Genomic DNA, 27,872 nt, shown 5'->3' on the forward strand with positions numbered 1-27,872 from the left:
TTGGACAAGTTAGGCCTGACCGGCCCCTGAGAGACCCAAGAGGAGATATAAAGTAAGCAGCTGGATAAGTATGGTGCTCAGACGAGAAGGAAGGATATAAATGGGGGCATTCTTGGTACATAACAGTATTAAATCCATGAGCATGGATGAGATGTCTTAGAACAGAGAAGGTGGCCCAGGCCGAAGACTTGAGGACCCTTGTGTTGATAAATGGCCATGAGGTAATGAGAGGAGGGGACATGAGTCCAAGCCCTGTATGATCAGGTGCCAGCAAAGTACAACTCACTGCCTGTTTCTGTAACTAAAGTTTAACTGGGACATTGATGTACTCACTAACTGTCCGTGGCTGCTTTCACACTCTCACAGAAGAGTTGTTGCAACAGAGAACATACAGCCTGCAAAGCCTAACATGTTTATTGTCTGGCCCTTTACAGAAAAAGTTTGCCAACCCCTTAATTTAAGCCATGCAGTGACTTCAGTCTCCTTACCTATAAAATGGGGGCGGAAGTACTTGCCTCATCATAGGAGCAATAATATAATGTTTCTATAATGGGAAACACCTGAGTCTACTCAACAAGACTAAGAAGAAGAGCTTTTCACTCTTGGCTTTGACACTGCAGCATCCAGCTCTGTTTCCATGTTCGGCAAAAGCAAACAGCACCCACCTGCTCTCTAGAAACAACTGCTAAAGTGAAGTTGTAAACATAAACAGAACCAGTGCCATCAAAGCTACCACTTCCAATGCAGAATGGATATACATGAGCAGTTCCAAGTCAGTTCTTTGTGGCCAACCAGTCTCCCCCAGACTGCCATCAACCTGAAGCAAAAGCGTGAGTCCATGAACAATTGGCTTTCATGGAACAATTGTTTACAATACCTAAGTGCTCATCATTAATCTTAGGGAGAGAGAATGGAATTGTTCAACATCCTTTGCCTACCCCTGAACGCTGCCCCAGCTCAGGTAATCCATCTGGCAAGAGCAGCCAATCATATTTCAGGCTACAGTGGTTCCTAGGCAACCAAAACTATAGCCACAGAAACAGGCTGTAGATGGCAGAAAGAAACATGAAGATGAGGACAGAGCGTCGATGGGGAGAGTGCCCCGAATCCACTGACCTGGATGCAACACCTGCCACGGTCACTTAATCAATCCCCCAGTCGTAGCTGCTCACCCTACCATCAGCAGGTGCCCTGTCACAGTGCCCAGCAGATAGGGGTGGCATGACCCCTTGGACAATTGGCAGCTACCTGGAAGGCCTTGGAATGATCTGGCCTTCTGCTCACCTTAGAGAAAGCCAGCAGATAAGCTCTACAGAGAAGGTAGTGAAGGGCCATTCTTCTGGACCCAGGTACCTGGCCACAGAGCCCATGCTGGAGATATTCAGAAATGATAACCAAGGAAAAGCATCTGCTATGGACTCAATGCTTGTGTCTCCCCAAAATTTGTACACTGAAACTCTAACTCCCAACGTGATGGCATTAGGAGGTAGCGCCTTTGGGAGGTGATTAGGTCATGAGGGTGGAGCCTTATAAGGGCATTAGTGCCCTTATAAGAAGAGATACTTGAGAGCTTGCTTTCTCTCTCTTTCTCCGTCTCTCTCTTTCACTGTCCTGTCATGCGAGGACAAGAAGACAGCCGTCTGTAAACCAGGAAGGGGGCCCTCACCACACGCTGGCTCTGCCGACACACTAATCTTGGACTTCCCAGCCTCCAGAACTATGAGAAATAAGTATCTGTTGTTTAAGCCACCCCATCTGTGGTATTTTTGTTATAGCAACCTGAACTGAGATAGCACCTTTGGGACTCAGGCAACTCCCACTCTACAGACAACTTTACAGCTTATTCGGTTTCAGGGGGAAAAAAACTACTCATCATTTTGTCAAACGATAATATCCAAAAGTGAAATCTGCTTCTAGGAACTGAGAAGCCCACATTCAAGATGCTGCCATTTAAGCTAAATGACTTAGCCAAGGGTCGCCTTAAGAAACAAGGCTTTGAAAGAGGTCCAATGAGACCTAAAGAAAGATCCTGCCAGACTTCTGAGTAATTGACACCCTGGCAATTTTCAGGCACAGAGCATTCCTGCTTTTGCCACTGTCTGGTGCTTTTGCCTTCTCAGAGTCTACACAGGTGGAACCTCACCTCTGAGAAGCCCTAAGAGGCAGGTGGGGCAAGATCAGAGTCACTGGACCCTCTAAGCAGCTCCCAGATTGAGAGACAGTATGAGGAGGCAGCCACACGAGGATGGAAGAGACCAAAACTCTACTTTCCTGTCTGCGACCACAGCTGCACGAAGAGCTGCAACCCCTGTCCTGGAACCACTCAACCTGGTGCAGGTGGTGCCCAAGGCCTCTCTGGTCCTGGCCACTGTCTCAGCTATATATATATATATTTTCCTTTTTTTTAATTGTTATTGTTTTTTTTTTTTCATTTTTTTGGCCATGCTGCACGGCATGCGGGATCTTAGTTCCCTAACCAGGGATCGAACCCGTGCCCCCTGCAGTGGAAGCTCGGAGTCCTAACTACTAGACCGCCAGGGAATTCCCTCTCAGCTATAATTCTGATCCCACTTGCATCTCAAATGCCAGCCCAAACTCATCAACCTTCCCCCAAACGCACTCCCAATCCCGCTTCCTCGTTTTGGCAAATGCCACATCCTTTTCTTGGTCATCTGAGTATAAACCCTCCACTTGTATTCCCCACTGTCTTTAACTTTCCCTCCCCTGTCTCATCAATCACCAGGGCCTTCATCACTTCTCTCCATCCATCCTGGCCCTTCTATTTTGATCCTCACGGGTCTACACAGGCATGGGTTTCCCTATTTGTGATTTGTTTTTTAGAGCCCAGGTCATGAGTGGTGCCACAGACGAAGCAGGCTGAACTTGCCCACAGAACAATCACTTTCACTCTCAGATGCTAATGGCCCCTGGCTGCCCCTCGGTGGCCAGGGTGTGGGAATTTGCAGGAAGCTGAGGGAGCCCCCGGAATGAGGGTCTCCAGCTACACAAAGGACAAAGTACTTAACGCTGCAGCGGAAGAAGGGCACAGACAGCGGGTCTAATCAATAGACTCAGACCACATTTACTCAAGTACTTCCTGTCCCTTTCCTGTATGTGTTTCCCAACCGTCAGTGCTGAGGAGTAAGTGTTTTCCGTGGCAGAATTCTCCTCTCCCTGCTACCCCTCTTCTATTTGGAAACAATGGCTACTGTCGCTACCAGAACTTCTTTCCCAGACAAGAAAGCAGCAGCTAGAGAAGTGGCCAACGGTTTCTGAGGGACCAGGATGGAGAGACTCACCTAGCTCAGGGCTTCCCCAACTTTTCTGCCTAAAAATCATCTGGGCATATTTACACATCACTGGTTAAAATGGAGATTCTGATGTAGCCAATCTGGGGTGGGGCTTAAGATTCTGCCTTTCTAACAAGCTAGGGGAAGCTGATGCTGCCATTTGTGGACCATCCCGGGAATAGCAAGGGACTTCAACACTTGAACCTCAACCCCCCCTGCCTCACCTCCCAATCCCATGTGCCACCCTCCAGTCTGCTGCTACACCCCAGAGGGGAGACACAAGACTCCCCATCTTCCTCCTTCCTTATCCCACTGCACTCCTGTACAGAATGAAGCTATCAGCTGGGGCCACAAAAGTTGCCCAAAGGCACCCCAACCTGAAACCAGAAAGACAGAAATCCTGAAACTAAAAAAAAAAAAAAAAGTGTCCCGCAGGGACTTCCAAATCATCCCTGTCTTCCTCTGCCTTTTGGTTTCACTCTTACACACAGGCCCCCCCTTAATTTGATCTTTCACAGGGAACCACCAGAAAAAAAAGAGATATAAATGTTCGGTCTAGATACCAGTTGTCATGGGCTGTACCTCGCGGCAGGCGTGTACCGAGTTCATCTCCGTTCCTGCAGCCCTGACAGCATTATCTTAACAGTGGAAGCGTCTTTTCTGCCATGGACCATATGCTACGCTGTCTTGCGTATTATTCATGTGCATGTGATTTTATGTGCATGGAAACGCATACTACTGTGAAAGACACGAACCTGTGCAAAAAGGGGGTACTCTCTTAACATACTTTTTTAAATCTCTAGACTGGAAATAAGCAAATCTGTAGTAGAAAAACAAGCCCCAGTTATTCAGACAGCAGAGATGCGATTTTAGAGAATAGTTGCCAGGTATGGCACCAGCCCCAAGCATTTCCACTCTCTCCATTTTTTCAAAACAAAAATGTTAGGGGATGGAGGGTGGGATTCTGTTTAGGAGTAAATATACTATCTTAAAGATCTCGATTTAGAGACATTTCAGAGTAGCACTTCCAGGGAAAGAAGACTCAGGCTGGCACATATGGACCAGCTCACCCATGCAATATTTGAGAAGCAGCTTCCATCACAATGTGGCTGCTTGGCCTGGAGTTTTACTTAAACACCACTTATTCCCATAGGGTAGACTTAGGGGACCTTATCCAAAAAGGCAGCTTCTACCTAACAGAATCTCTCCCAACTCAGCCCTCAACCAGCAGAATCCTGGCCATTTACTAACGCAACTGGGAAAGAGGGAGGGGATGCCAGGGACGGGTAAGCTGAATTCCCAACGGCTGAAGAGTGTATTTTCCCAAACATACGGTCACATTATCTTTTCCAAGTCTCTCTAAAACTTTTAGACAGGTTTGAGCCCTGACAGCTCACTAGCCAGTTAGTGCCTACCACTCTTTAACTAAAAATAGGCTGAAACTGTTCTTATAGGCTTAGGCTCAAGTCCTGTGTGGTAGTACGTTATTTCCACGCATCTAACAATACGACACATGAACGAAAAACAGGGCAGGCAAAGCTCAAGGCTCACGGCACTTAAAATCCTCCAACACGATGCGCCTCCATTGTAAGATGATGCTTTCTCGAGCTACGGGGAGGAAGACAAATGATCGGTGCACACCTGCTCCTTAGCATGGTTCACTGCTAAAGAGCCGGAGCCTGGAAAACCATGAGGCTCACTCAGCCTAGCATTACATCACCGCGCTGGGCCAGCTCCTCATTGAAACCCAGGAGCGGGGACGAGTGAGGAAGCCCCACACGGTACCCCGTCCCTACTACAACACACAGACCAATCCCTGCAACCCTTTAATCTACACATCAGCGGCTCCCGTGACCACTTGACCGTCCCCACCCCTGCATCCCCACAAAATACTCTTCTCTGAAACACATTCTTCTCTTTGGGAAAGGAGAGCAGGCCAGGCTGGGATGTGGAGGCCCGCAAGCCTGACCTGCTGAAACACAGCTCGGCAGCCAGATCTATTCCATAAGCCCCATCCTCCAGGCATGCCCGGGGAGGTAATGGAGACGACCGTATAGAAATGGCAATCCTAATAAACACCCAGCCAGGATAAAGGCCACTTCTGAGCACATTAGCTCTGTGGTTTAGAGAAACGATCAGATTCCTGGATGGATGCACAGTCAAATGCTGCCTCGACCAATGGACCAATGACAGGACCCTTCAGCTGCCTTTACTAATAATAGCAAGCGGCCTTGTCCTCGACAGTGTTCACCAGCGAGGGAGTGCACGGACGCTTCGGCTAACGGGACCGAACGTCTACCAGCGATGCTCCACTCCATCCGCCTAGCCACGTGAGTGGCTGCCGCTAAACTGGTCTGTCTCCACGGGCACAGCACTGCCACACTCAGGGATTCTTCCCATGAGGCCCCTGTTGAGGCCCGGCTGTCCCCTTGCAGGAAATACCACTGTGCCGGGGGTGCAGAGTGAAGACACACAAGAAGCCCCCAATCATGCACTGGGCTGCTGAACCATAAAATTCCAGGGGGTCACTTCTGCCCCCGGCAGTATCCTGGGGCTGCCAGATGCTCATTCCAGAGGGGGAACTAAATGCTAGAAGGGGGAGCCACCAGGTAAAACCATGCAAGGCTGCCTGGAGAGAACGGCGGGGCCAGCCCCAGCTCCAGGCTGCCCGGGCATCAGGAGAGGGGGCACTAACAAAGCCCCGGTAGCCTCTTCTCCTGGGGGGACGGGGGGGCCTCCAGGGCGGCCCGGCGGAGCACTTACATAGCCTCGGAAGCCTCCAGGTTCAGGTCGCTGGCTGGGACTGGCTGCAGAGACTGCGACCCTCCCATCCTCGCTGCGCCCTGGCGAGCAAGCTAGCCTCGAGCAGGGCCAGCGTCCTGGCACGATTCCTCCAGCGGGAGCCCGGGGTGGGCCGGCCGACGGCCGGGGCTGCTGCACTGCAGATGGGAGCAGCTGCTGGCATCCGGGGCGGCGGCGGCGGGGAGCTGCGGATCGGGGCCCGAGCCGGAGCCCGGGGAGCGAGCGCCGCGGGAATGTGCGCGCGCGAGGGTGGCCGGCGCGCGCCTCAGTGTGTGCGCGAGTGTGGACGGCGCGCGCGGCTCTGCCGGGGCGCGCGGGTGTGAGCGTGAGCGCCGGTGGGGTCCGAATGGATCTGCTCTCACACCCCCCGGCAGCCCGGCTTCTGTGTACGACACGGTGATGTCATCATCACCGAGCAGCCCCTGACGCCCGCATCTTCACAAAGCTCCACCGCTGGCTCCGGAAACGGGGCGAAGACCCTCCCTCTACACCCAAGTCGCCTCCCCCAGCTTCCCGCAGCCTCGCCCAGACCGCCGGCATTGTGTGGCTTTGAAATGCAAATGCACTGCGGGCTGGGGAGCGCGGGGGGGCCCCAGGAGGGAGGGGCGTGGTGGTCTCGGCCAGGCTGACCACAGAGGGAGTGAGGGTATTCTCATTCCAGCTGGCTCATCCCTCCAAAGAAGGAAGTGGACTCTCCCGATGGCTGGGACAGCAGGTACACAGGCTGCAGTGGGAAATGTGCAAGACGCGCGCAGTATCCTGGCGGCTTCTGCCTTCTTCAGGCCCGGTGGCCAGGCTGGAGCTGGCTGAGGCCTGTACCAGGGAGATGCGAGGGCCTGGCTTCCCGCCCTCCCCACGCCCCCGTGAACCTAGGCCCGGCCTCCAAGGACACCTTTTGTGGGTGGGGGGATTGGGGGAAGAAAGAAACACAGCCGGCTACAGAGTCTGCAGCCCCATCTTTGGCCGCCAGATGAGGGCTCCACAGAGAAGCCCCGTGCAAGGGCTCATCCTAAACCATCAGAGGCCAGGCAAGCTGAGAGCAGCATGTCAAGCCCCTTAAGGCTAAGGGTGTACAGGGAAAAGGCAGTCCTCCCTGACATACAATCAAAACATCCATCTCTGTGATTCTAAACACAGGCTGGGCCTGCAGGAATGTCTGTGACACCCCATCCAGTGCCCACAGCACCCACCCCCATCCCCCTGCTGGGGCAGTCATGCCCAGCTAGCCAGGTCCCCCCACCTGGCTCTGGCTGGCTCCAAAACCCTCAAGTCTTGCTTGGGCTCCTGGGCGTCGTCATTGAAGGCTACTAGAGAAGGATTTCATCTCCTTTTAGTTCAGAAGGTTTGGGGTCCCACCCGGGAACTGACCATCCATCCCATTCCGAGCTCCAAACACAGACTCACAACTGAATTAAGGTGGAACCTCTGATGAGTAAATTGAAAACTCTTCTCCAGGTTCCCAGCATTTCTTTACCCCACAGCGCAGTCAGCCTAAAATGCATCTAAATTGTGGCCAAAAGAAAAATAAAATGGAAACAAAACTCAAAGCATTTTGAAATGTCCTCCAACACACTGAGTGTTTTCTAAAACTGTGGCCAGGGATGTCTGGACGGGTACTTCTGAGGTTGTGGCTCCTGATGTCAGGGTAGTTCTAGAGCTTCATGGTGGGCTGACTTTCCTCTGCTGATATTTAAGATCAGTGTCAAACAAAGAGCCAGAAAGTCAAAATCGTTTCCCGGGATGCAACAACATGAAATTTCCAGGAAACACTGAGAAGGTTTACTTTCTCGAATTTATATGAAAATAGCTAATGATGTGTCAGTCTCGCAGGGAAGGTGACTGTCAGGGGGTGGCCTGGTGAGGCTTGCTCTAGAAAGCACCTCCCAGGAAGCTGTCACTCACTGTCAGCGCCGCGTGTCATCTGGTGGCAGGGATTCTGAGACTTGTTCATCCTGTCATTCTCGGCACCCCGAGGGTTTGTTTCTTTGTCAGAAAACAGACCTCTTGCGCCACATATGCAGCTGGGAGTCCAAAGAACCTGACCTCGTGGAGCTGAAAATTTCATAAGCACTAACCTAGACTTAATCTTTTGAGGAAAGTGACCCCTTCCCTGGGCACTGAGGGTATGTATGGCCTTCAGCCAAACTCGGCACTAGGAAAACACATGGGAAAAAATGAGAAACCACAATTAGAACTCATCTGCTAACTTTTATTTTTCATGACACGTGAAAGCACAGACCCTTCCAAGTGTCCTGATCCTTAACAGGTAGGGATCTGCTGCAATAACAAGAGAGGGCTTTGAAATGAGAAGGGAGTTCAACTCCTGACTTCTCCCTCCTTTGCTGTGTGGCCTTGAGCCAATCGCTTGACCATACTAAACCACTGCTTCCTCAGCTGGCAAAAGTGAGGAAGCATCTATTTTGCAGGGTATTGGGAATTTTAAATTATATGTATGAAAGCCTGGGACCAGGACTGTAACTGCTGCTTGAGTGGTGTTAATTTTCTTTCCTTCTTTATAAGAAACGTTTTCCCCCTAAGTATAGCACCACGTAGGAAATGAGGAGGCATTACAGTGAAGTGCTTTTATTTAGAATCCCAACAATCATAAACTTATGACCTAGTGACACTTCACTTAGTAGGCTGACACCATCTCAGTGATGTTAAAAACATGACCCAAAACCAGGGGAAAGGCAAATACAACCTGGAAGCCCTTGAGGTCGATGCAACTGAAATCCATGCATTACTAGTTTCTATGATGAACTTCCGGAAGAACTTCTCAGACCCTCATTTAAGACAGTTGATGTTTACTTTACACACAATTTAAAACAAGCTTGGGGACTTCTCTGGTGGTCCAGTGGTTAAGACTTCACACTTCCACTGCAGGGGGCACGGGTTTGATCCCTGGTCGGGGAACTAGAATCCCACACGCTACGCAGCATGGCCAAAAAAATAAATAAAAAATAAATAAAATAAAACAAGCTTGGTTAGCTAGTAATTCTGCCTACAGAAAAAAGGAAAACTTAAAAAAAATGGGGAGGGAGACTGATTAGAGAGGAAAAGGGCTGCTCTCCCTAAGAACCCGACCATGCTTGCACCCTGATCATCTCGGAATTCCAGCCTCCAGAACTGTGAGAAATCAATGTTTTTGTTTAAGCCACCTGGCCCAAGTTATTTTTATTATAGCAGCCCAAGCTGACCAACCAAGATGGACTGCTTAAGATACACTTCTAGGACTAAGAACAACTAACAAAAAGGGAAAAGATTAAAACACAAAACAAAACAACAAAAAAAAACTATCCAAGTTAGACCAAGGAAATTCGAAAAAACAGCAGTCCAGGGCCATTTAAGCCAGCTTAAATGCTCCGTAGACCCTGGGCTCTGGTTATCCACAGGAACTGCTGATGACACAGATACCACCCGCTATGCCCCACTCCTGCCTGCTGACTCCCTCCCCTTCCTCCCTTCCTGCCTCAGCCACTCCACCCCAAATCATGCCCAGAAGGTAAAAATCATGGGTTTATACAATACGAAAGCACAGATTCCATCCAAAATTATTACAATGCAGGCAACTGGCATTGCGATCACACATTCCCTAGTGTCGTCAAACCTGCACTGAGCACCCACTTGGGCCAGACCTTTGGCTGAAGCTGAGCCTCCATCAGTCCCAAGAGTCCCATCAGTCCCCTCTGCTTAGTCCCAGCCTTCCTTCCCGGAAGTGCTGCCTTCAAACGGCCCGGCTCCTCCTCCCTCCCTTACCGCCTCTTCACACCCACCCCACACTCCAGACTCTACCTGCCCGCACCTGGCCACTCCGTGAGATGCAGAGGCTGCTACAGCAGAGCACTTCCTCTCTCCACCAAACTAGTGATGCCCAATGTTTCTAACCATGGCCCTAATGAGACCTGAACTCCTCCCCCTCTGCCGGCCTCTGGATCAGAGCATGCATATTCTAGAACGCTAAAGGTCAGCTAAGCCCACTTAGATGGGCTCCACTGCCAACCCTCCTACTGATGTCCCCAAGACATCCTAGAAACCTGGATAAATCAAGGAATGCACCCATCATTTCTAGATCAATTAGCAATTCCACATATATTAGTGCATTTAGCATGTGCCTGGCCTATAAATGTCAAATAAGATGAGTCTATTCTCAAGTTACTTACTGACACATACCAGAAAGATCAGCAAACCTGCTAAATCCCTGTAATTGAGAGATAAGATATATGGTACAGACTCTTAAATCCCACTAGGGTCCAAGGGACCGAGCCACAGTCAGAAAGGGCGAGTAATTTGAAGCACCTCTGACACCCCAAGAAAAACACACTTGAGAGGCTTCATCTTTGCCTCCAGCCTCGGGGAAGTTTCCAGTTGCCATAGCAACAACACTCTCCAAACAAGACCAGTGGACCCCTGCGCTGCTAATTAGTCCAAGCACACTGGCTAAAGGAAACCAGGTCAGATCACAGAAAAATCCATCTGGCGCACACTAATAATGTAAATACAGATGGAGAATGGGCCTGGGCAAGATCCTATTTCTTCAAGTCTCTGGCCTTCACCGTCACAGTGGGGACCATAGGGAGGCTGCACAAAAGCATGTGGACCTTCTCTTTAGGAAGCCAACCTTTAGGCAGGGTCCCGGCTCTGAGGTGCCATCACCACCCGCTTGCAACTTGTTCCTTCATCTCAAGCCCGGAAGGTCCAGCCCCACAACCCACAGCTCCAGCCAGCCTGTCGCTCACTGCCTTTCCTAAGATTCTAAGGGCTGGGAGCCCTTTGATTTCAGGCCCGAGTTCAGGCCCACGTTCAGCAACCATATGTAAATAGGAGCCTGAGACCAGCAAAGCCGACCAGCGTGCAGGACCAGGCTGCAGGTCACGAACGGCGTGTTGCCGATACTTTCCCCACCCAGGTGTTACAGAGCAGGGGTCCATTTTCCTGGGCTTTTGGAGACACAGCTTTTACGTCCCACGGCCTTGCTCCATAAGTTGCCCACTGCCTTCGGGAAAAAGTCCCAGTTCTATATTCCGGCCCTGATCCTGACACTGGCTCCATCCTGCATTCGAGCAGGGCCAGGGTCCCCGCTGTGACCTCAAGCCCAGGAGGTGCTCCTCCCCAACCTCTCCAGCTCCCCCAATTCCTCCTGTGCATCAGGGCCCATCTCCCGGCCAGCTTCTAGGAGGGGTGAGTCTCCTCCAGCCCACAGACTTCTCCCCGTTCTCTACCGCGGGCAGATTTAAGCCTTGGTGCTTTCTCGCCTCATCAGAGCCTCGCTTTATCCGTGTGTCTGTGTTTGGTGTCCACGCTCTCCGGCCTGCCGTGTGCCCCACGCTCAGCCAGAGCTTCATAAACATACACGGTGTGAATCCTCAGAGGATGTGGGAACAGGTCCTGGCAAAAGTCTTCAGTCTTACGGTAAATAGAGAAAAGGTAGAAGATTGTGGGGTTCCTTCATTTCCAGGGCCACAGCGATTCTGATCACCCTCTGTACTCCAACATTAAATCTCACACGCTCACCCTGCGGAGTGTGAGTGGTTTACCTGGGCTGAAGAGCAGGCTCAGGTAAAACCTCATCTTTTCCAAGGTTCTCTTGCTCTCTCTTTGAAAAGGGCTGATCTTCTATGCCTTTCTCACCGCCTTCACCATAGGTACACCTGAGATCTTTCAAAGTTCCCTGCAAGCAAGGACCACCCCAAAGGCTACTCTTCATGGGGAAAAAAATTCCTTTCAATTCTTTTAGGATAGAAGGTGAAGGTTGAGGATTTTACCGTTAGACCCAGGAAGGCAACCCAAAATGTACTAGAAAAGAAATCAGTAAAGCGAGATAAGGGGGACTTCCCTGGTGGTCTAGTGGTTAAGAATCCGTCTTGCAATGCAGGGGACGTCGGTTCAATCCCTGGTCCGGTAACTAACATCCCACACGCTCCAGGGCAAATAAGCCCGAGCGCCGCAACTACTGAGCCCGCACGCCACAACTACAGAGCCCATGTGCTCTGGAGCCCGCGCACCACAACTAGAGAGAAGTCCGCGCACCGCAACTAAGACCCAACACAGCCAAAAAATAAATAAATAAAATAAGTATTAAAAAAAAGAGAGAGCGATAAGACTCACTTTTATCTTAAAATTAAGGATTCAGGATACATTTTTCATCTTTGATTCCTACAGGAAGGAAGGAAAGCAGGCTAACCCTAAAACCCAGGGCTATGCAAAAGTGAGGACAGCACTGAGTTGAGAGGCCTCATCGCATGTGCAAAAGAAATCAGTAACACTAACAGACATCCCAGAAGACTAAATAAGATCCTTAAAATCCTTCTTTCTTTACCAAATAAATTCAACTCTTTTGAGATGGAAATGGTAGAAGACACTCTTGAGATAACATTTTAGAAAATATATCCTACCTAATCTCAAAAAGGACTCAAGCTTGCAATTCAAGACAGCAAAAGAATTTTGAAAGAAAAGATGGCTAAAAGCCTGAGGGACTGAGGTTATCCCGAAAGTACTTACCTAAGCCCTGGCTGGAGTAAGCTGCAAGTTTGGCTCTACGTTTCCCAGCAGCCAAAGCAAAAAGGGAAACAATCATTTTCAGTTACACAATTCATAAAACCCAGCAGATTTTTTTTTTAAAAGGCCATTCCATGGGTAAGCAGCTTTTTGCGTGACTGATATTCTCAACATGTTCCTTCCTATAGGTTCTCCATCAGGAAACAGGGTATATGGTGGATAATGCCTTCAACAATATCCTTCCACCAACACAACATTCAATTTCATACGGCAACTTCAGCAAGCATATCAGCCCCTACTTAGCTCCTCTAGCAATCAATAAAATCAGAAGTTCCTGGAGGATATATTTCTAGTTGCCCCATCCTGCAGAGAGGGTCCCCTCCCCCCATCCATGTTCCCACAGTAACAAGGTTACAATAAGGGGAAGCAAAGGTCAGCCTTGGAAGATGTTCATCAACAAAGCAACCACTTCTGGACTCAGTTGTCCCTCAAATACTCCTCCTGGCTTCACAAGTTCTTGCCAGTTGTCTCTCGTTGATTGTGGGGAAATATACAGCACCACCAACTGCAAAGGAAAACTGCAAACCTAGCAGAAGCTGCAGGACACCATGAAGTGAATGAATCTGATCCTGAGGAATTGCTCAAAAGCCACCCAAAGCTGTTGAGAAATGGTGATCTGTGAACAACTGAAGAGGAGAAACTCACAAAGATGAGGAAGAAGGTAGCTTCGAAGAGAGGACATCAAAGAATCGAGGGAGCCCTTCAGAAAACTGTTGAAGCATTTATGTTAAAGTGACTGTGTACTTGAGCTTCAGGAGTCAAGTGCGAAGTGAAGAATACGCAAGTCTGAAAATCTGCCAGAAAAACATAGCCAAAATTCTTTCTTCATGCTAAGCACGAACATATGGTTATCATTAAAGTCCACATTTTGTTAAATATTAATCATTCTCATAATTTTTTCATTTCTTTTTTCAAGATCAAGTCCCAATTAAACATTTTTCCCACTATTACCGTAGAAGTTTGATTCAACAAGTGGATTCATTTTAAGTGGTCTTTCTCAAGGAACAATTTTCTTTAGATAATCTGCACCCCTTACTGTAACTACTTTTATCAACTAGGTTTAAGATCATAGGCAAAACCAAACAGGGAGACATTTGGCCGAATAAAACACCGACCTCCAGAGTTCAAGCTTCTACTAAGAAATAGTCAAGTTTCATTCAAACCTGGGAAGAGAGAACCGATTGACTGTTTGGGATCAAAAACATAACCAGTGAAATCCATCTTTCCTCTTGGAGAACTGTTTCCAAGAAGAACAGAAAATTGCAAAAGCACTATAAAAACATTTCAGTCCTTGTTAAAAGAGCTAAAATATTGTATTTGATTTGACTGTTGTGTTAATCTATTGAGTTCCTCTAGAGCTTAAGCCTACTGGTTTTAGAGGTTACTTTGTACCAGGAATAAGAGGCCTTTTAAAGAGAACATTCAAGTGTAAACAGAGATGGAATCTCCCAGCTGTCAAAATGGACAGCAAAGCTGGTTTCTGAAGCCAGACTGGAGAAACAGGTTGAGAACTGCAGGTTCCACCCATCTGGACTGAGAGAGGGTTCTCTGTAGTGGCCCCAAAGTGGCCGTTCAGTGTGGAAATGCTTCCAAGATGAAAATGCAAAAGAGCACGTGCAGAAGCTCTAAAACTCGTGGCCCTTCCTTCGTTGGGTCCTTGTGACATCCGCTGCCCCAGAGCAGAGGCCAGTTCAGGAAGGTGGCCGGTTGTCAGCTGGTCTGCAGTAAATGTCTTCCCATGCCTGACTAGCCGTGACACAGAGCCTGACACGGGGCTGTCCTACTTGTGAGTGGAGCGGTGAAAACCAGGCGCTGAGTCCCAGAACTGCTGACTCAAGGCTCTGTGATAGAACAGAAATCCGGAACAGCTGGGCCAGAAATAGCAACCATACGCATCTACTGATAGATAATTAGCATAACATCTGAGGGCAGTGACTGAATGAGTGTGAGTGTGTGTGTGTGTGTGGGCATGTGTGTGTGCACATGTGTGCTACCAAACCCTAAAAATACTTCCTTCTTTTCATAACCATCCCATAGGCCCTATCTATGTAACCCCCTAGGCACCCTGCCTAACCGTCACTGGATGCAATTACCTTATAACTTAGTGCCTGAGGAAAAGGGATTATTTTTCCCAAATACCCAGATTTTTTAGGAATTGATCTGTCCATGGGAAGACAATCTTGCCATGACAGCAGACTGACCCAATTCCTGCCGCATCCCGCTGACCCTAAGAAAATGTGCGAGAGACATTACCAGGTCTCATGACAGCTTTCAGAGGCTGGTGACTTACAAAAGTTCAGTGCAGAATAAGTGTATGGTATATACACTTTTTTTTGCATCTCTTTAAGCCATTAATGCAGAAAAAGACGAAGGGGTCCTACCTTACATCAATATTTCCGTGGGGCAGTAAGTGTCCAGCCTGGGAACATGCCTCTGGTCCCCTAGCATTGGGGACAACAAGGTGTGGCTCCCTGGTTTCTGGGAGGTCCACATCGCTCTCCAGAGGGGTCTGCTCTGACCCTTTCAAACTAGGGTAGCCGCCCCCCAGTACCCCCAGCATCCAGTTTCTCCTTACAAAGCAGAGGTTTGGGCCAGGTCGGCTCCTGGAGGGCTGAGGCCGTGCCTCCCATATGCCCCACGAAAATGCCCAATGCTGGGGACACAGAGACCCTCCTGAAATGCAAAAATCTAAAATTATAAAGTGGCAGCCAACCTAACATGGGGTCCAGGGCACCACTGGGAATGGAAGGCGGGCTCCCGGGCCTCACGCTGCCCTGATACCTCCCACGCCCCCAGAGCTGGGCTGGGCACTTCCATCCAGGCCCTCACTGGCCCCTCAAAGCTCCATGAACACCCTGCTCCTCACCGGACCCCAAATCAGGTCAGAATCCCTTCCAGCTTTGGAGGAGTCTCCCAACTGCACCCCAATAAGCAGGGCCAGGGGAGCCCTACCTGGCGGCCCACTCTCCTTCTGTCTCCCCCCGGAAACGGGAAAAAGAATTTGAGGGCTGGGACTTCCCTAGTGGCGCGGTGGTTAAGAATCCGCCTGCCAGTGCAGGAGACACGGGTTCGAGCCCTGGTCTGGGAAGATCCCACATGTCGCGGAGCAACTAAGCCCGTGCGCCACAACTACTGAGCCTCTGAGCCTGTGCTCTGGAGCCCGCGAGCCACAACTACTGAAGCCCACGCGCCTAGAGCCCGTGCTCCGGAACGAGAATCCCGCGCACCGCAACGAAGAGTAGCCCCCGCTCGCCGCAACTAGAGAAAGCCTGCGCACAGCAACAAAGACCCAACGCAGCCAAAAATAAAAATATAAAATAATAAATAAATTTTAAAAAAGAATTTGAGGGCTGGGATCATGGGTCCCGCCTGCTCCGCACCCGCTCCGCCCGGACCGAGGAGGCCACCGTTTACTGAACTGTGTTTGGAGAACAGAGTGACGGGCTTCCTCGCTGTGCTCCTGGGGCTGAAGCCAGCCAGGTGGAGCTTCCAGACACTCCCGCCTGCAAACACTGGGAAGCTCAGCAGCCCCCAGACACTGGTGCCTGTTCATGAGCTTGACCGAGAGCCGGAGGCCCAGGTCAGGCGGCCTCTGCTTGTCCCGCCAGGACGGTGACACTCAGCAGCATATCCACGCCCAGGGCTGCCCCGCAAGAAGTGGGTCTGACGGGCAGGAGAGTGAGTGAAATGAAACGCGGTTCACGTAAATAAAGGAACGAGGCCAGATCAGACCCCGGTCTGCTCGGTGCAGCATCTCATCACCAGAGAGTCTCAGCATCAGCAACCCCAGGGATGGTCCTGACCCCACCTACAAAATTACCCACTGAGCTGTGAGTGGGCAAATGACCTAGCTCTGTGAGCGAGGACGCGCCGTGTTTCTCAAGGGGTTCACTTCCCTGAGCTGGCAGGAGGAGCGTCCCACCCCAGGGGCCAGGGAGAAGGTCTCCTCACTCCCTCTCCTGCCAGGAAAAGCTCTCAAGTCCGGGAGAGGTGCTGACAGAGAGACGGGAGCATCTGAGGGCTGCCCACGGTGGGCAGAACGTCCCACCAGAAACTGTGGTGAGCCCAGGCCACCTGCCTCTCCCCAGACCCCAGGCTGCATTCAGGGCGGTGATCCTCAGGGGTGCTGTCCCCTGGCCTTCCTGCACCAACCTGGAACCAGATCCTCCTTGCAAGGAGCTCGGCTGCTTCCCCCGGCTCATTCCTTCTGGGTCGTCCAGGCAGCCCTTGGCCAGGTTTCCAAGTTACCGATTCCTTAGGGACCGCCATCCCCAGCAGGCAGAGCAGGAGGTCAGCTCTGATGTTTGCTGAGGTTCACGTCTGCCTGCCCCACGTGCCAACACAGCAGGCTCTTTGCCATAAGCCCCCCGAGGTCCAAAAACCCCTGGTCAGCTGTGGCTGCCTTGGCAAGAGTGAGGGCTTTCGACTTGCATTCCTGGAAATTCTTTATCTTCAGATCCCCTGCCTGGCTTCAGCCTCTTAAAGCTCAATTAATCGCCACATAATGCTCTCCAAACAGCTTTAGTAGGTCAGGGTGTCTGCTGAGCACAAAGGCCACAGACGGGCAGTGCTGAAGGAACAAGAAAGGCCTGTCGGAGCTCTGCCACCTTGGTGGGCAGTGTCCCTCCCAGGACAACCCCTTTGCTCCGGGCAGGGTTGGGAAGCAGAGAAATGAAGCTCCCTCTCCTCCCCATGGACTCTCTCAAAGTCACATCTGTTCTCCCCAAGGCTTGTGGCCTAATGATTACCAGTGGACATGGGGGGAGGGTTGAGGGTGAGAAAACTCCGGGAGAAAAGCCATTTGCACTGGAAATGTGGGATTATGTCATCATTTCCACAGCAGCCATCAGAAGCAGGAGGAGGCTGCAGGAAGTCACCCAGCATGCTTGCAAGAACAGAACATCTGTCGATTCTGTAATAAGATGTGCCCTGGGCTTTCTTTGCTAAGACACCAGGTCTCACTACCCCACTGCTCTCCCCTCCAAGCCCAAAGAGGGGAAGACAAAGCCACAGATGTCAGGGGCACTGCAGTCGCCTGAGCATGGTGAAAACACACAGAGGGCATAACAGCTCCAACAAGAGAGGCCTGGCTGGAAATGGGCACTGATGGAGGATATATCTCCAAATCATGAGACCAACAGGGACCTCAGACTCTGGCCCAGGCCTGGCGAATAACAACTTCCATTTCAGTGAAATTAAATTTTCATTTGTATATTTTTGAAACTTGCTTCGAAAACTTCCAAGGACCCGGCAAAGGGAAAAAGATAGGATTTATTTGGATCCCTGGATCCAGGCCACAGCCCCGTTGAAAAAAGCAGCCATGGAGAGACACTGGAGTTGGCAACACCCTGAAGTCACAGCTGAGGATGTACTTAGGGCAATGGGACCACAGCTGTCCCTGGTCCTGTCCAGTCCGCTGGGCCAGGACAGGGAGCCTCAGGGCCTGGGGGCCCTGATCAGTCCTGAAACCACTCCTGCCCTGCCAAGCAGCTGGAGAGATCTTTTCAAAATGCAAATCTGCTCAGATCTCTGCCTGCCTCAGGGCTTCTGGACCTTCTTAAGATAAAGCCCTAAGAGCCCATGGCCCAATGGCCAAAGCTGGAACAATCTGAGCAACCAAAGTAGTATTGTATTATAACTCAAAGTATAAAATAGATACCCACGAGTCCATATTGATATAAATAAATGATTGAATAAGTTAATAAATGGAGGAGAAGAGACAAATCTCCCATGCAAAAGAATTCCAAGAAATTTATGTAGATACTCCCCCTAAAAGAGGGGCACAACTCCCCAGTCCTGAGATGTGCCCACAGTGACTTCCTTCCAAAGAGGACAGTATGGAAAAGGGGAAAAAAAGAGGAACTTGACAGTGGAGAAATCTGACAAACACGACCCCAGCCAAGTGATCAAGGTCAATGTGAACAGTCATAAAACACATTGATAGTAAGTACCCTTGATACGATGTGATGAAAATGGCACTTTACCTCTGTGATCATCCTCCCCAAACCCATAACTCTACTCTAATCACGAGAAAAACATCAGACAAATCCCAGCTAAGGGACATTCGACAAAGTACCTGACCAGTCCTCCTCAAACTGTCAAGGTCATCAAGAACAAGAGAGTCTGAGAAACAGTCACAGCCAAGAGGCGCCTAAGGAGACATAAAGACTAAATGCCATGTCGTATCTTGGATGGGGTCCTGGGACAGAAAAAGGACATTAGGGAATAAGTAAGGAAATCGGAATAAACTATGGGCTTTAGTTAATAATAATGTGTCAATATTGGTTCATGAATTGCATCAAATGAACCAAGCTATTGTTGAGATGTTAATAATAGGGCAACTGTGTGCTTGGGTAAGTGGGAACTCTTGATACTATTGTCTCGATTTTTTTGGTAAGTCTAGAAGTATTCTTAAAAGAAATCTATTAATCGAAAAAAATTCTACCGAGGAAAAAAAAATAAAGCCCCCAATCCTTAACATGAGCCACAGTATGCCAACCACCGGCCCCTGCCCACTGTGCTACCCGCTTCCCTTCTCTGCAGGCCCCAGCCTCAATGGGACATCTTCAGTTTTGCTCCCTTCTCTTTCCTCAAGGTTTCTGCAGATGCTGTTCCTTCTCCTGCCCGTGTGTAGTTAACTCCACTTAGCCTTCAACTCTCAGCTTAGAAGTTGCCTCCCCTGGGAAGCCCTCGGGGACAAGGGACCAACAGAGAGGCAGGTAGACCTCAGGAGATAATGGGCAAGGAAGAGCGTCTGCTCCATGGAGTATCGTCCAGATAAGAGTGATTCAGGTCCAGCTCCATCCCCACCTCCTCATCACTGAGTGTTCTAGAACCACATCTGCATACAACGAGCTTCCTCTCCCCTGATTCCTCTATTACTTCTGGACACTGGCTTGGCAGGTGATCATCGATGCGTTGGCCACCCCTTGTACTCTCACTCTCTCCTTCAGCTTAGCTTTGGGCACCTCTGTGCCTCCCCAGTAGCAGGACTCTCTGAGGCCACGGGCTTCCCTTTCTCAACACACCCAGGTGTGTTTAGCCCTCCACAAAAAAAGACTAACTGAAAATGCTCTTTAGAAGACTTAATAGCTAAGCAGAATAGTTTCTAATCAGAACCAGCTGTTTGCATAGAAACAGGAGTTCTGAATACTTGCTGTGATGATTAGTTTTAAGTGTTGGCTCGGCCATTGTACTCAGATATCTGGTCAGTGTAGATGTTGCTGTGAAGGTATTTTTTTAGATGAGAGTAACATTTAAATCAGTAGACTTTAAGTAAAGCAGATTACCCCCCATAATGTGGGTGGGCCTCACCCAATCAGTTGAAGGCTTTAAGAGACAAAGACTGAGATCCCCCAAGGAAGAGGGAGTTCTGCCAGCAGGCGGCCTTTGGACTCCAGCTACAATATCAATTCTTCCCCAGGTCTCCAGCCTGTTGGCCTGCCTTGCAGTTTTTGGATTTGCCAGTCTCCACATTTTCATGAGCCAATTCCTTAAAATAAATTTCTCTCTAAACAGGCAGACCTCCGAGGTAATACAAGTATGGTTCCAGACTACCACAATAAAGCGAATATCACCATAAAGTGAGTCACACGAAGTTTTTGGTTTCCCAATGCATATAAAAGTTACTTTTACACTATACTGTAGACTATTGTGTGTAATAGTATTATGTCTAAAGAAACCATTGTACACACCTTAATTAAAAAATACTTTATTGCTAAAAAATGCTAACCGTCATCTGAGTCTTCAGTGAGTCATAATCTTTTTGCAATAGTAACATCAAAAATCACTAATCACAGATCACCATGACAAATATACTATTGAGAAAGTCTGAAATATTGCGAGAATTCTCAAAATGTGACACACAGACACGAAGGGAGCAAATGTTGGGAAAATGGCGCCAATAGACTTGCTCAATTCAGGGTTGCCACAAGCCTTCAATTTGTAAAAAACTCAACATCTGCAAAGTGCAATAAAACAAGTTATGCCTGTATATGTGTATATATATATCCTACTGGTTCTGTTTCTCTGGAGAACGCCAATTAATACACAAGTACTCACACAGGACGTCCCCTTTGTTACATGGAGAGCTTGCTAGCATGGATAAACTTCAGATCAACTACAGCCCAAACAATCACACATGGCATCACGGGTCCAAACTGTCAACGCCTTCTTGGCGCCATCCTAAAGGCAGCTCCCCCAGGGCCTAAGGGACAGAGACCACCAGGCCCCTCCTCTCTGGGGGCAGCGGCTTGGAAGGAGACCTTTGTACAATACCTGCTTAAGTCCTTGGCTAGACCTTGGCAGAAGGGAATGGAAGCTTCGACTCCATCACCAGCTGCGGTGGAAGGCAAAGATGCGTGTGCATCACCAGCTGGGGCGGAAGGCAAAGATGTGTGTTCTGAGGCCGGGGGAGTGAGATCCACACGGGCAGCAGCTGGGGGGGTGCTGGGGACACAAAGGGAGAATTATTCCCAGTGGGACTCGGCTCCTTAATGGCACATTCATCAGGCCCCCTCACCCTTCCCAACCCACTCACACACATGGCGTTGGGTATTTAAAGACCCAGCACACTGCTGCCCCAGGCTCCCCACCGGGTTCCCCAGGCCTCTGCTTAGACACAGTCGGGTTGCACCTTCCAGCGCAGCAGCCCCCAGGCCAGGCTGTGAACTGCCCCCCTCCTTAGGCTGCAGCAGAACCCAGGCTGCAGGCAGCTTGGGTGTCAGAACACTCTGAGTTGTCTTGTTTGAGTTTTGTTTGGGGGAAGGGACTTTCATATGATCGTTTCTCATCACTTTTTAATAAGCAGTGAAACTCTGGGAGTTGAAAACTAAAATACAATTTTGCAAACTCCCCAGGATTTGACCCAAAACTCTGAGGCTGAGAAAAGTCAAGGTGAAGAGGCTCATGGGTAACCAAGGAACCTGCACCAGGAACTTGCCGGGATCCCTCTTCCCTGGGGAAGGATTCCCAGAGCACAGCCCTGTCCCTGGTTTAATGGGTGAGTGCCCCCTGCTGGACATCCAGGGAAATGCTGGGAGTGCAGGGTGGCCCCCAGCGGGAGGGCAGGCAGGAAGGACGGCCACCTGCAGACACACCCTTGGAGCCAAAAGGCACCAGGCTTGGAGCTCAAAAGAGGTTCTGATCTTCCCCTTTGGCAAAAGCAAGACTAGCGATGCCGTCCACAGACTTCCGGGGCGGGTTAGCCCTCCCAGCCTCTCCGGCTGTCCGCACTGCTGTCCACACTGCGTGACTCAGCACCGAGAGCCTGAAACCCAGCCAGAGGTCGAAGCTGGGGTTACGAGTTTCACAGCCTCGTGGGGGGGACTCATTGCTTCCCTGTGGGCGTGAGCTCCTGCTGGCAGCTCCCGCACTGCAGGAAGGCAGGACATTCGGGTTTTTGGGTTTCCATGTCAAGGGCGTCCTGCTAATCTCCAGCTCCTCCACGTCCACCTGCGAGGTTGGTCTCCCGGCCTGGAGGATGGCTGCCACGGGCACCACGCACCCAGTACAGCGAAAGAACTCTCAGTCTAGCCCCAAATCCCCGTCGCAGCTCTCGGCAGGTCTTGCAGGGCCGGGCCTCTGCCTCGCGCCTCGCCCCACCCTCCTCACCCTCACCTGCTCTGCTCTGACCAGCCGGGCCCCCCTCCCTGGGTTCCCACAGCACTGGCTGCCCCTGCTGTGTCCTGGCCTTGGAAGCCCCCCTCCTCCCCGGGCCAGCAACTCCTCCGCTTCCCGCGTCCTGGCTTGGCCTTCACTATTCCGCAGCTATGGAAACAGCAGTGGCTCGCCCCTGCCGGTGCCAATGTCCGGGATGGTTCTGTCCTAGGTGCCTGCGCCTGTGAGTCCGGGCCTGTGTTAAGTGCTTCACATACGTGACCTCGGGAAGCGCCACAACAGCCTTTGAGTCAGATGCCATCACCCTCACCTTACAGAGATCAAAGCCGAGGCTCGGAGAGGCGAGGTCACAGAGCGAGTAGGCGGTGGAGCCAGGATGGGAACCCAGGCTCTGAGTCCTTAACACCGCGTGACTCAGCACCGAGAGCCCGAAACCCAGCCAGAGGTCGAAGCTGGGGTCCAGCTCCATGTCCACTTTCTAACGGACCCCCTAGCACACACCCGGAAGCCCCCAGCTCCTCCTCGGTGACTCCCATCACCTGGGACTTGAAGACCACGAGGGAGACCGAACTCCCTGAGGACAGGGGCTTTATCTGTCAGATTCACCCCAGCAGCCCAACATCCAGCCGGGCCACCCACAGTGGGCACTCGGACGGGCAGAGGGAGAGCCAGGGGCGGGGCGGGGGGAGTCCCAAATGGCTACGACCAAACTGGGTTCAGGGAGCAGAGACAGAGCTGGAACCACATGACCTTCTCCCCTGGGCCTCACGGAAACTAGGAGCAAAACAGACCAGAGAGTAATGACCCTGGCTAAGCCCAGAGCAAGGCAATCCACACGTGAACAAAAATTACAATGAGTTCGTGGGCAGAACCGGCAAAAGTGCGAAGTGGGTTTACAGATGGCACGATGCCTTGGCTGTTCAAACTGTTGTTTGTAACAACATGGACAGTGGCTGAAATAACTTTTTTCGTAAAGAAATGACTCAAACGAATAACAAAAACTACGGGGGGCTGTTAAGTTCCTTAAGAAAGCCATTTTCACACTCTGGAAAGCTACATTTATTCTTACCCATAAGCAGTGAACAGGCCACTTACAAACTCAAGCCTTTAGTCTAAAATTTGCTTTCTAAAGAAATTACACTGGCCGAGCCCCTTCCTCTGCACACCCCCTGAAGATTTTATTTCATTTAATGCAAACAGAAAAGGTGACACAGTTCGTGGTTCTGTACCCTACAACTCCATCAAAGTGCAAGGAAAGGTTTCTGTCTTTGAAAACCCTGGCAGAGGGGAGGAGCTGTGGCCTCAGAACAAGGCCGACCCCACGGGCAAGCACAGTGACAGTCACACTGCGATGAGGACGCCTCGAGGCCGACCGCATCCCCCCACCCCTGAGAACACCCTGTGGTCCCCTCAGCTCTTCAGCCTGGAGACCGGATGCCTGCCCGCTCCGCCCTTCACTTGGTTGGCACCCAGACCACCAGGGCCACACCCTTCCGGCGCTGGCCTGTTCCCATCAGCTAAAGGCACCAAACAAATGACTCAACAGCTCTTTTAAGAATGATGGCGCCCCTCCCTCCTGGTCTGCAGCCTGCCCTTGGTCCAACCCCAGAGGCGGGGAGGTCAGGCCCCAACAGGGGAAGGTTCAGTGACTCACGACCGAAGCTCTGACACACGGGCACCTACGGAACTCCTCCTCTTCCCTCCTAACCCTCCTCCTCCCCGACATTTCTCCCCAGCTTGGCTAGTGGCCCCACCAACTGTCCAGGCCCTGGACCAGAAGTTGAGACTGTCCTTGACTCTCCTTGTTCTCTTGCCCCATCATGGCCCCTTCATGCTGAGTCACATCCCTTGTCCTTCCAGAATCTGTCCTCTTTGTCCTGCAGGTCCAGGCCTGCAGCCTCTCTGAGCAGGGCTCCTGCACACCCACGCCCCAGCACACACACACACACAGACACCAGAATGTCCCAACTCGAGTTCTGATCAGGTCCTTTCATTGCCTGAAGCCCTCCCCCCACTTTCCACGCCTTACACCTGATGGAATACAGGTGAAACTCCCAGGCCTCGCGAGCTGGGGCTCCCGCAGCCCAGCTCTGTCCCCTCCCGGGTTTGTCCTCCTGTTGCCCTGACCCCACCAAGCCAGTCTCCAAGGGCTCCTGGCAGTTTCTTGCCTCTGTGTCTTTGCTCAAGCAGACCCTGCCCCTGAATCCCCGCCTACTTCTCTCAGGCCCCCCTCCTAGCCCACCCCATAAGCATCTTGCAGTGTCACCCAAACAAGGAAGCTCCCCCCATCCCCGGCAGGGGTAACCCTGCATTGCCAGGCTGGACTGGGCCTGGCTTCTGCATATGCTGTTGTTTTCTGCTAACACGTCCTCTTCTCCTACTAGAGACTCAGCCATTGTGGTCTCTCCAGCCCCCAGCACGGGGCCTGGCCCGGAACAAGTGTGCAACACATGGCAGCTCCTTCCCTCCCGCCCCCTGGCCTCCCAAACATGCAGGCCACCGACAGTGGGACAACTGTCCTATCTTCTTGGAATCTCAGAGTCCAACCGTCTTGAGGTGAGACCAGCAACATAAGCTGCGGGAATGCAAATGAAAGCGAAGTGAAAACGCAAGGTCCCGTGTGCCTGAAGTATAAGAATTCCGGGAGGGTGACAACAGCAGCCTGCTAAACTGAGCACGGGGCCCTTCTGAGCACGGGGCCCTGGGCGACTGCCCAGGTCACATGCCCCTGAAGTCAGCGCTGGTTCTAGACCCCAAGGGGAAGCTTCCATAGGGCCCCTCCAAGGCGCCCTGAGCTGCCAGCGGGCCTTGTTGCTGGAGCAGAGGTGAGGAGCCGGTGACCAGGTCGGCCTCCCCTTGCCAGCTGCTGTCTGCTGAAGTCTCCCGTGAGCAGCAGTGACTTCTCTTAGAGACGTTATTCTCAGGGAGTCGGGCCCTTTCCAATGCCCAGGACCACTCCCAGCCCTCAGTGGGAACTCGTGGGCAGCTGTCAAGCCCAGCACAGAGCGGGGCAGAGAGCCCTGAGACGGGGTCCACATCTGCATTCTCAGTTGGCTTCTTTTTTTTCTTTTTTGGCCATGCCACGTGGCATGTGGGATCTTAGTTTCCCAACCAGTGATCGAACCCGTGCCCCCTGCACTGGAAGCGCGGAGTCCTAACCATTGGACCGCCAAGGAATTCCCCTCAGTTGGCTTCTGCAAGGCACTTACATTCACTTGCCCTTGATCTCCTCCCCTATACAATGGGCCAGGAATAGGGCTGCAAAGACCCTTCTAGTTGTAAAAGTCCACTAATTCCTTTTCCCGTGTAGTGAGTTAATCAATGTCTCCTATGGAATAACAAAGAAGCTGAATTCAAATTCATGTCAAGTATTTGCATTTTTGGAAGATGAAGGAAATGTTGATTTAATTTAAGCCTTTTATTTTTTAAGGGAAGAGTTGACCAAAAACAAGGGCAAATAAACTCACCATACTTTCAGCAGACAGAAATGGCATGTCGATCAAGGCATTCTTTCCTGCGAGGCCCAGCTGGACAAGACCTCTGAATCCTTCTCAACACAGATCCCTAAGGAACCACTACGAACGGGTCAGAGTTTGCCATCCCTGATTCAGTACCTCACCAAGGTCGTCACTAACAACAACTGGTCCCATTAACCATTTGGATGCAGTCGCCACCCACACGAGACCTGAGAAACACAGAGCATGTTGCTTCAGGGCTGGCACTCAGCCCGACAGTCCTCCAAGCCCAGCTGTAGTGAGATGCCATCACCAGCTGCTGTCTCTTGACACCCTGTTCAGGGCTTTTGAGTCCTTCTTGGCGGATCCCCCACTGAACTGATAGCAGGTTTCATTTTAGAGATCGGAGAGAGTTGCCAAATTAAGCCCCTGTCCAAGGACAAACACCAGAGTGACCCTGGCTGTCATGGGAGTGTGATAACGGCCCCCAAGATACAAGCCGAGCATTATCACATCTTGTCGGGCCAGATGGGTGACAGCATCTTATCTCCCATTTCACATCACCATCTGGAAGGTATTAACACAATAGCCCTTCCTCACAGGCCCCCCTGATTTTTTTTCTTCCTGAATCCCCAAGTGCACACGATCACGTAATAGGGCAAGAGCTAAGGCCAAAGACTCAGCTCAGGCTGAAAGTGAGACGCAAGCCAGAGAAAGAAAAGTGCTTTGAAATTGCTGGTTTGGAGAGCTACGTTCAGTCGACAGGAGCACCGGACAATCAGTCCAACCGAGGCCTGGGGTTTGATACGAGGAGCCACCGAGATGGGAGATCCTGCACCACCCTCCTCCGAGACGCAGCCGCTGAGAAGCAACAAAGCCAAAACCAGAAAGTGCCCAGAGAGGCTTGCAAATTGGCTGGAAACTCCAAGGCAGGCACATCAAGTGATCTCTAGTCGCGAGGGAGATATTCCAGCCTGTGAACAGCAGCCCACATGAGAGTATAAACGCCACCGACCTTCAGATGTCTGGCCGTAGGCTGGCTCTGCACGGTTAACCCTGAACAGGCTTGTCGGTTCCTTCCCAGCACATTCATACCCTTTTCACAGAGCGAGTCTGTGCTCAGAGGACAGAAATTACTTTTAAGCTTGGCAGAAGCAAAACGTAATCAGGAAGGAAAATATTAACTAAAGGAAAAGTCATAAATGCCATCCCCAAACTACAAGAGGCTTTGATCTGGGTTGGATCATCCAGCACATTAATTCCCACCACTGTCTTTCCCAGTTCCTTGCATCCTCTTCCCAGGTGCAAGATTCCTTGCGTGCCTTGACGGTCCTTGGTTAACAGAGAATGCGGAGCTGAGGATACTGAGGACAAAAGGAAACTGATCTCAGATATCCAAGATTTAACTATTTATTCAGAAAGTCAAAACCTACCTACTACATAAAGCAGCTCCAGAACCATGAAAAACCAAGCCAAGAACAAAATCCTGTGCTAGTTTGAACCATACGAAGCTGTCAACATTTTGACAATTGCCAATGTGGCGATTCATGTGCTTCAACCTAATAGTAGCCAGCTGGACACTGGAAACCCAAAGGTTCTGAACAAATATATAGGTGTATCCCAACTGACTCAGCCTGCTAGGTACTGGTTACGTAACTCTGTTTCATGAGCATGTACCTTCATTCAACATGTACCTTTTAAATGGTACAAAGGAATTCGGTTATTCAGAGAAGACTTTCAGGCGATCCCTTTTCTAAATTAAAAAAACAGTGCCCCCACTTTATCCCTCAGTTTTTAACAAGGCGCTTGCTTAAATAAAGGTTCAGCTAACCTTTCTGAAGCAGCTGAACCCACCCACACACACCTATAGCAGAAAGACAAAACAAACTTATTGTGCAAACAGATGAAACCAAAAGAAACCACATGATTTGGAGCAAGAGGAAAAACAGAAGCTGTAAGTCAGTATGAATTCCCTGTGCTTTCAACTTTGGAAAATTCTGAATTTGGACACTCTAGTGAGACGATCTAGCTGGGCAGGGGCTATCCCCCACTCCTGGCTCTTCGGTCCAAAGGCAGAGATCAGAAGCTTCAGCCGCCAGCTGCTGGGTCAGGTGTTTCCGACCCTGAGGAGCCATTAACAGCCAGACAGGTA

At 50.7% G+C, this 27,872-nt stretch overlaps 1 protein-coding gene across 34 annotated transcripts in view; it reads right to left on the bottom strand.

Moving 5' to 3' along the window:
• The window catches only part of TACC2 (transforming acidic coiled-coil containing protein 2), a 205,742-nt gene that overhangs the window by 69,109 nt on the left and 108,761 nt on the right, over nt 1-27,872 (bottom strand). For 27 of the 34 annotated variants that reach the window (XM_082424738.1, XM_082424718.1, XM_082424737.1 and 24 more), the window contains one exon: nt 20,925-21,095. The exons of 4 other annotated variants lie outside the window; for them this stretch is intronic. In XM_082424738.1, the coding sequence (XP_082280864.1) occupies nt 20,925-21,095 (171 nt within the window). Of the gene's footprint in view, nt 1-6,053; nt 6,172-20,924; nt 21,096-27,872 lie in introns of those variants that run through there. 3 more of the 34 variants (XM_082424734.1, XM_082424732.1, XM_082424735.1) reach the window with 3 other exon arrangements.

Source organism: Balaenoptera physalus (genome assembly GCF_965194825.1).
Source record: "Balaenoptera physalus genome assembly, chromosome: 14".
Classification (NCBI taxonomy): domain Eukaryota; kingdom Metazoa; phylum Chordata; class Mammalia; order Artiodactyla; family Balaenopteridae; genus Balaenoptera; species Balaenoptera physalus.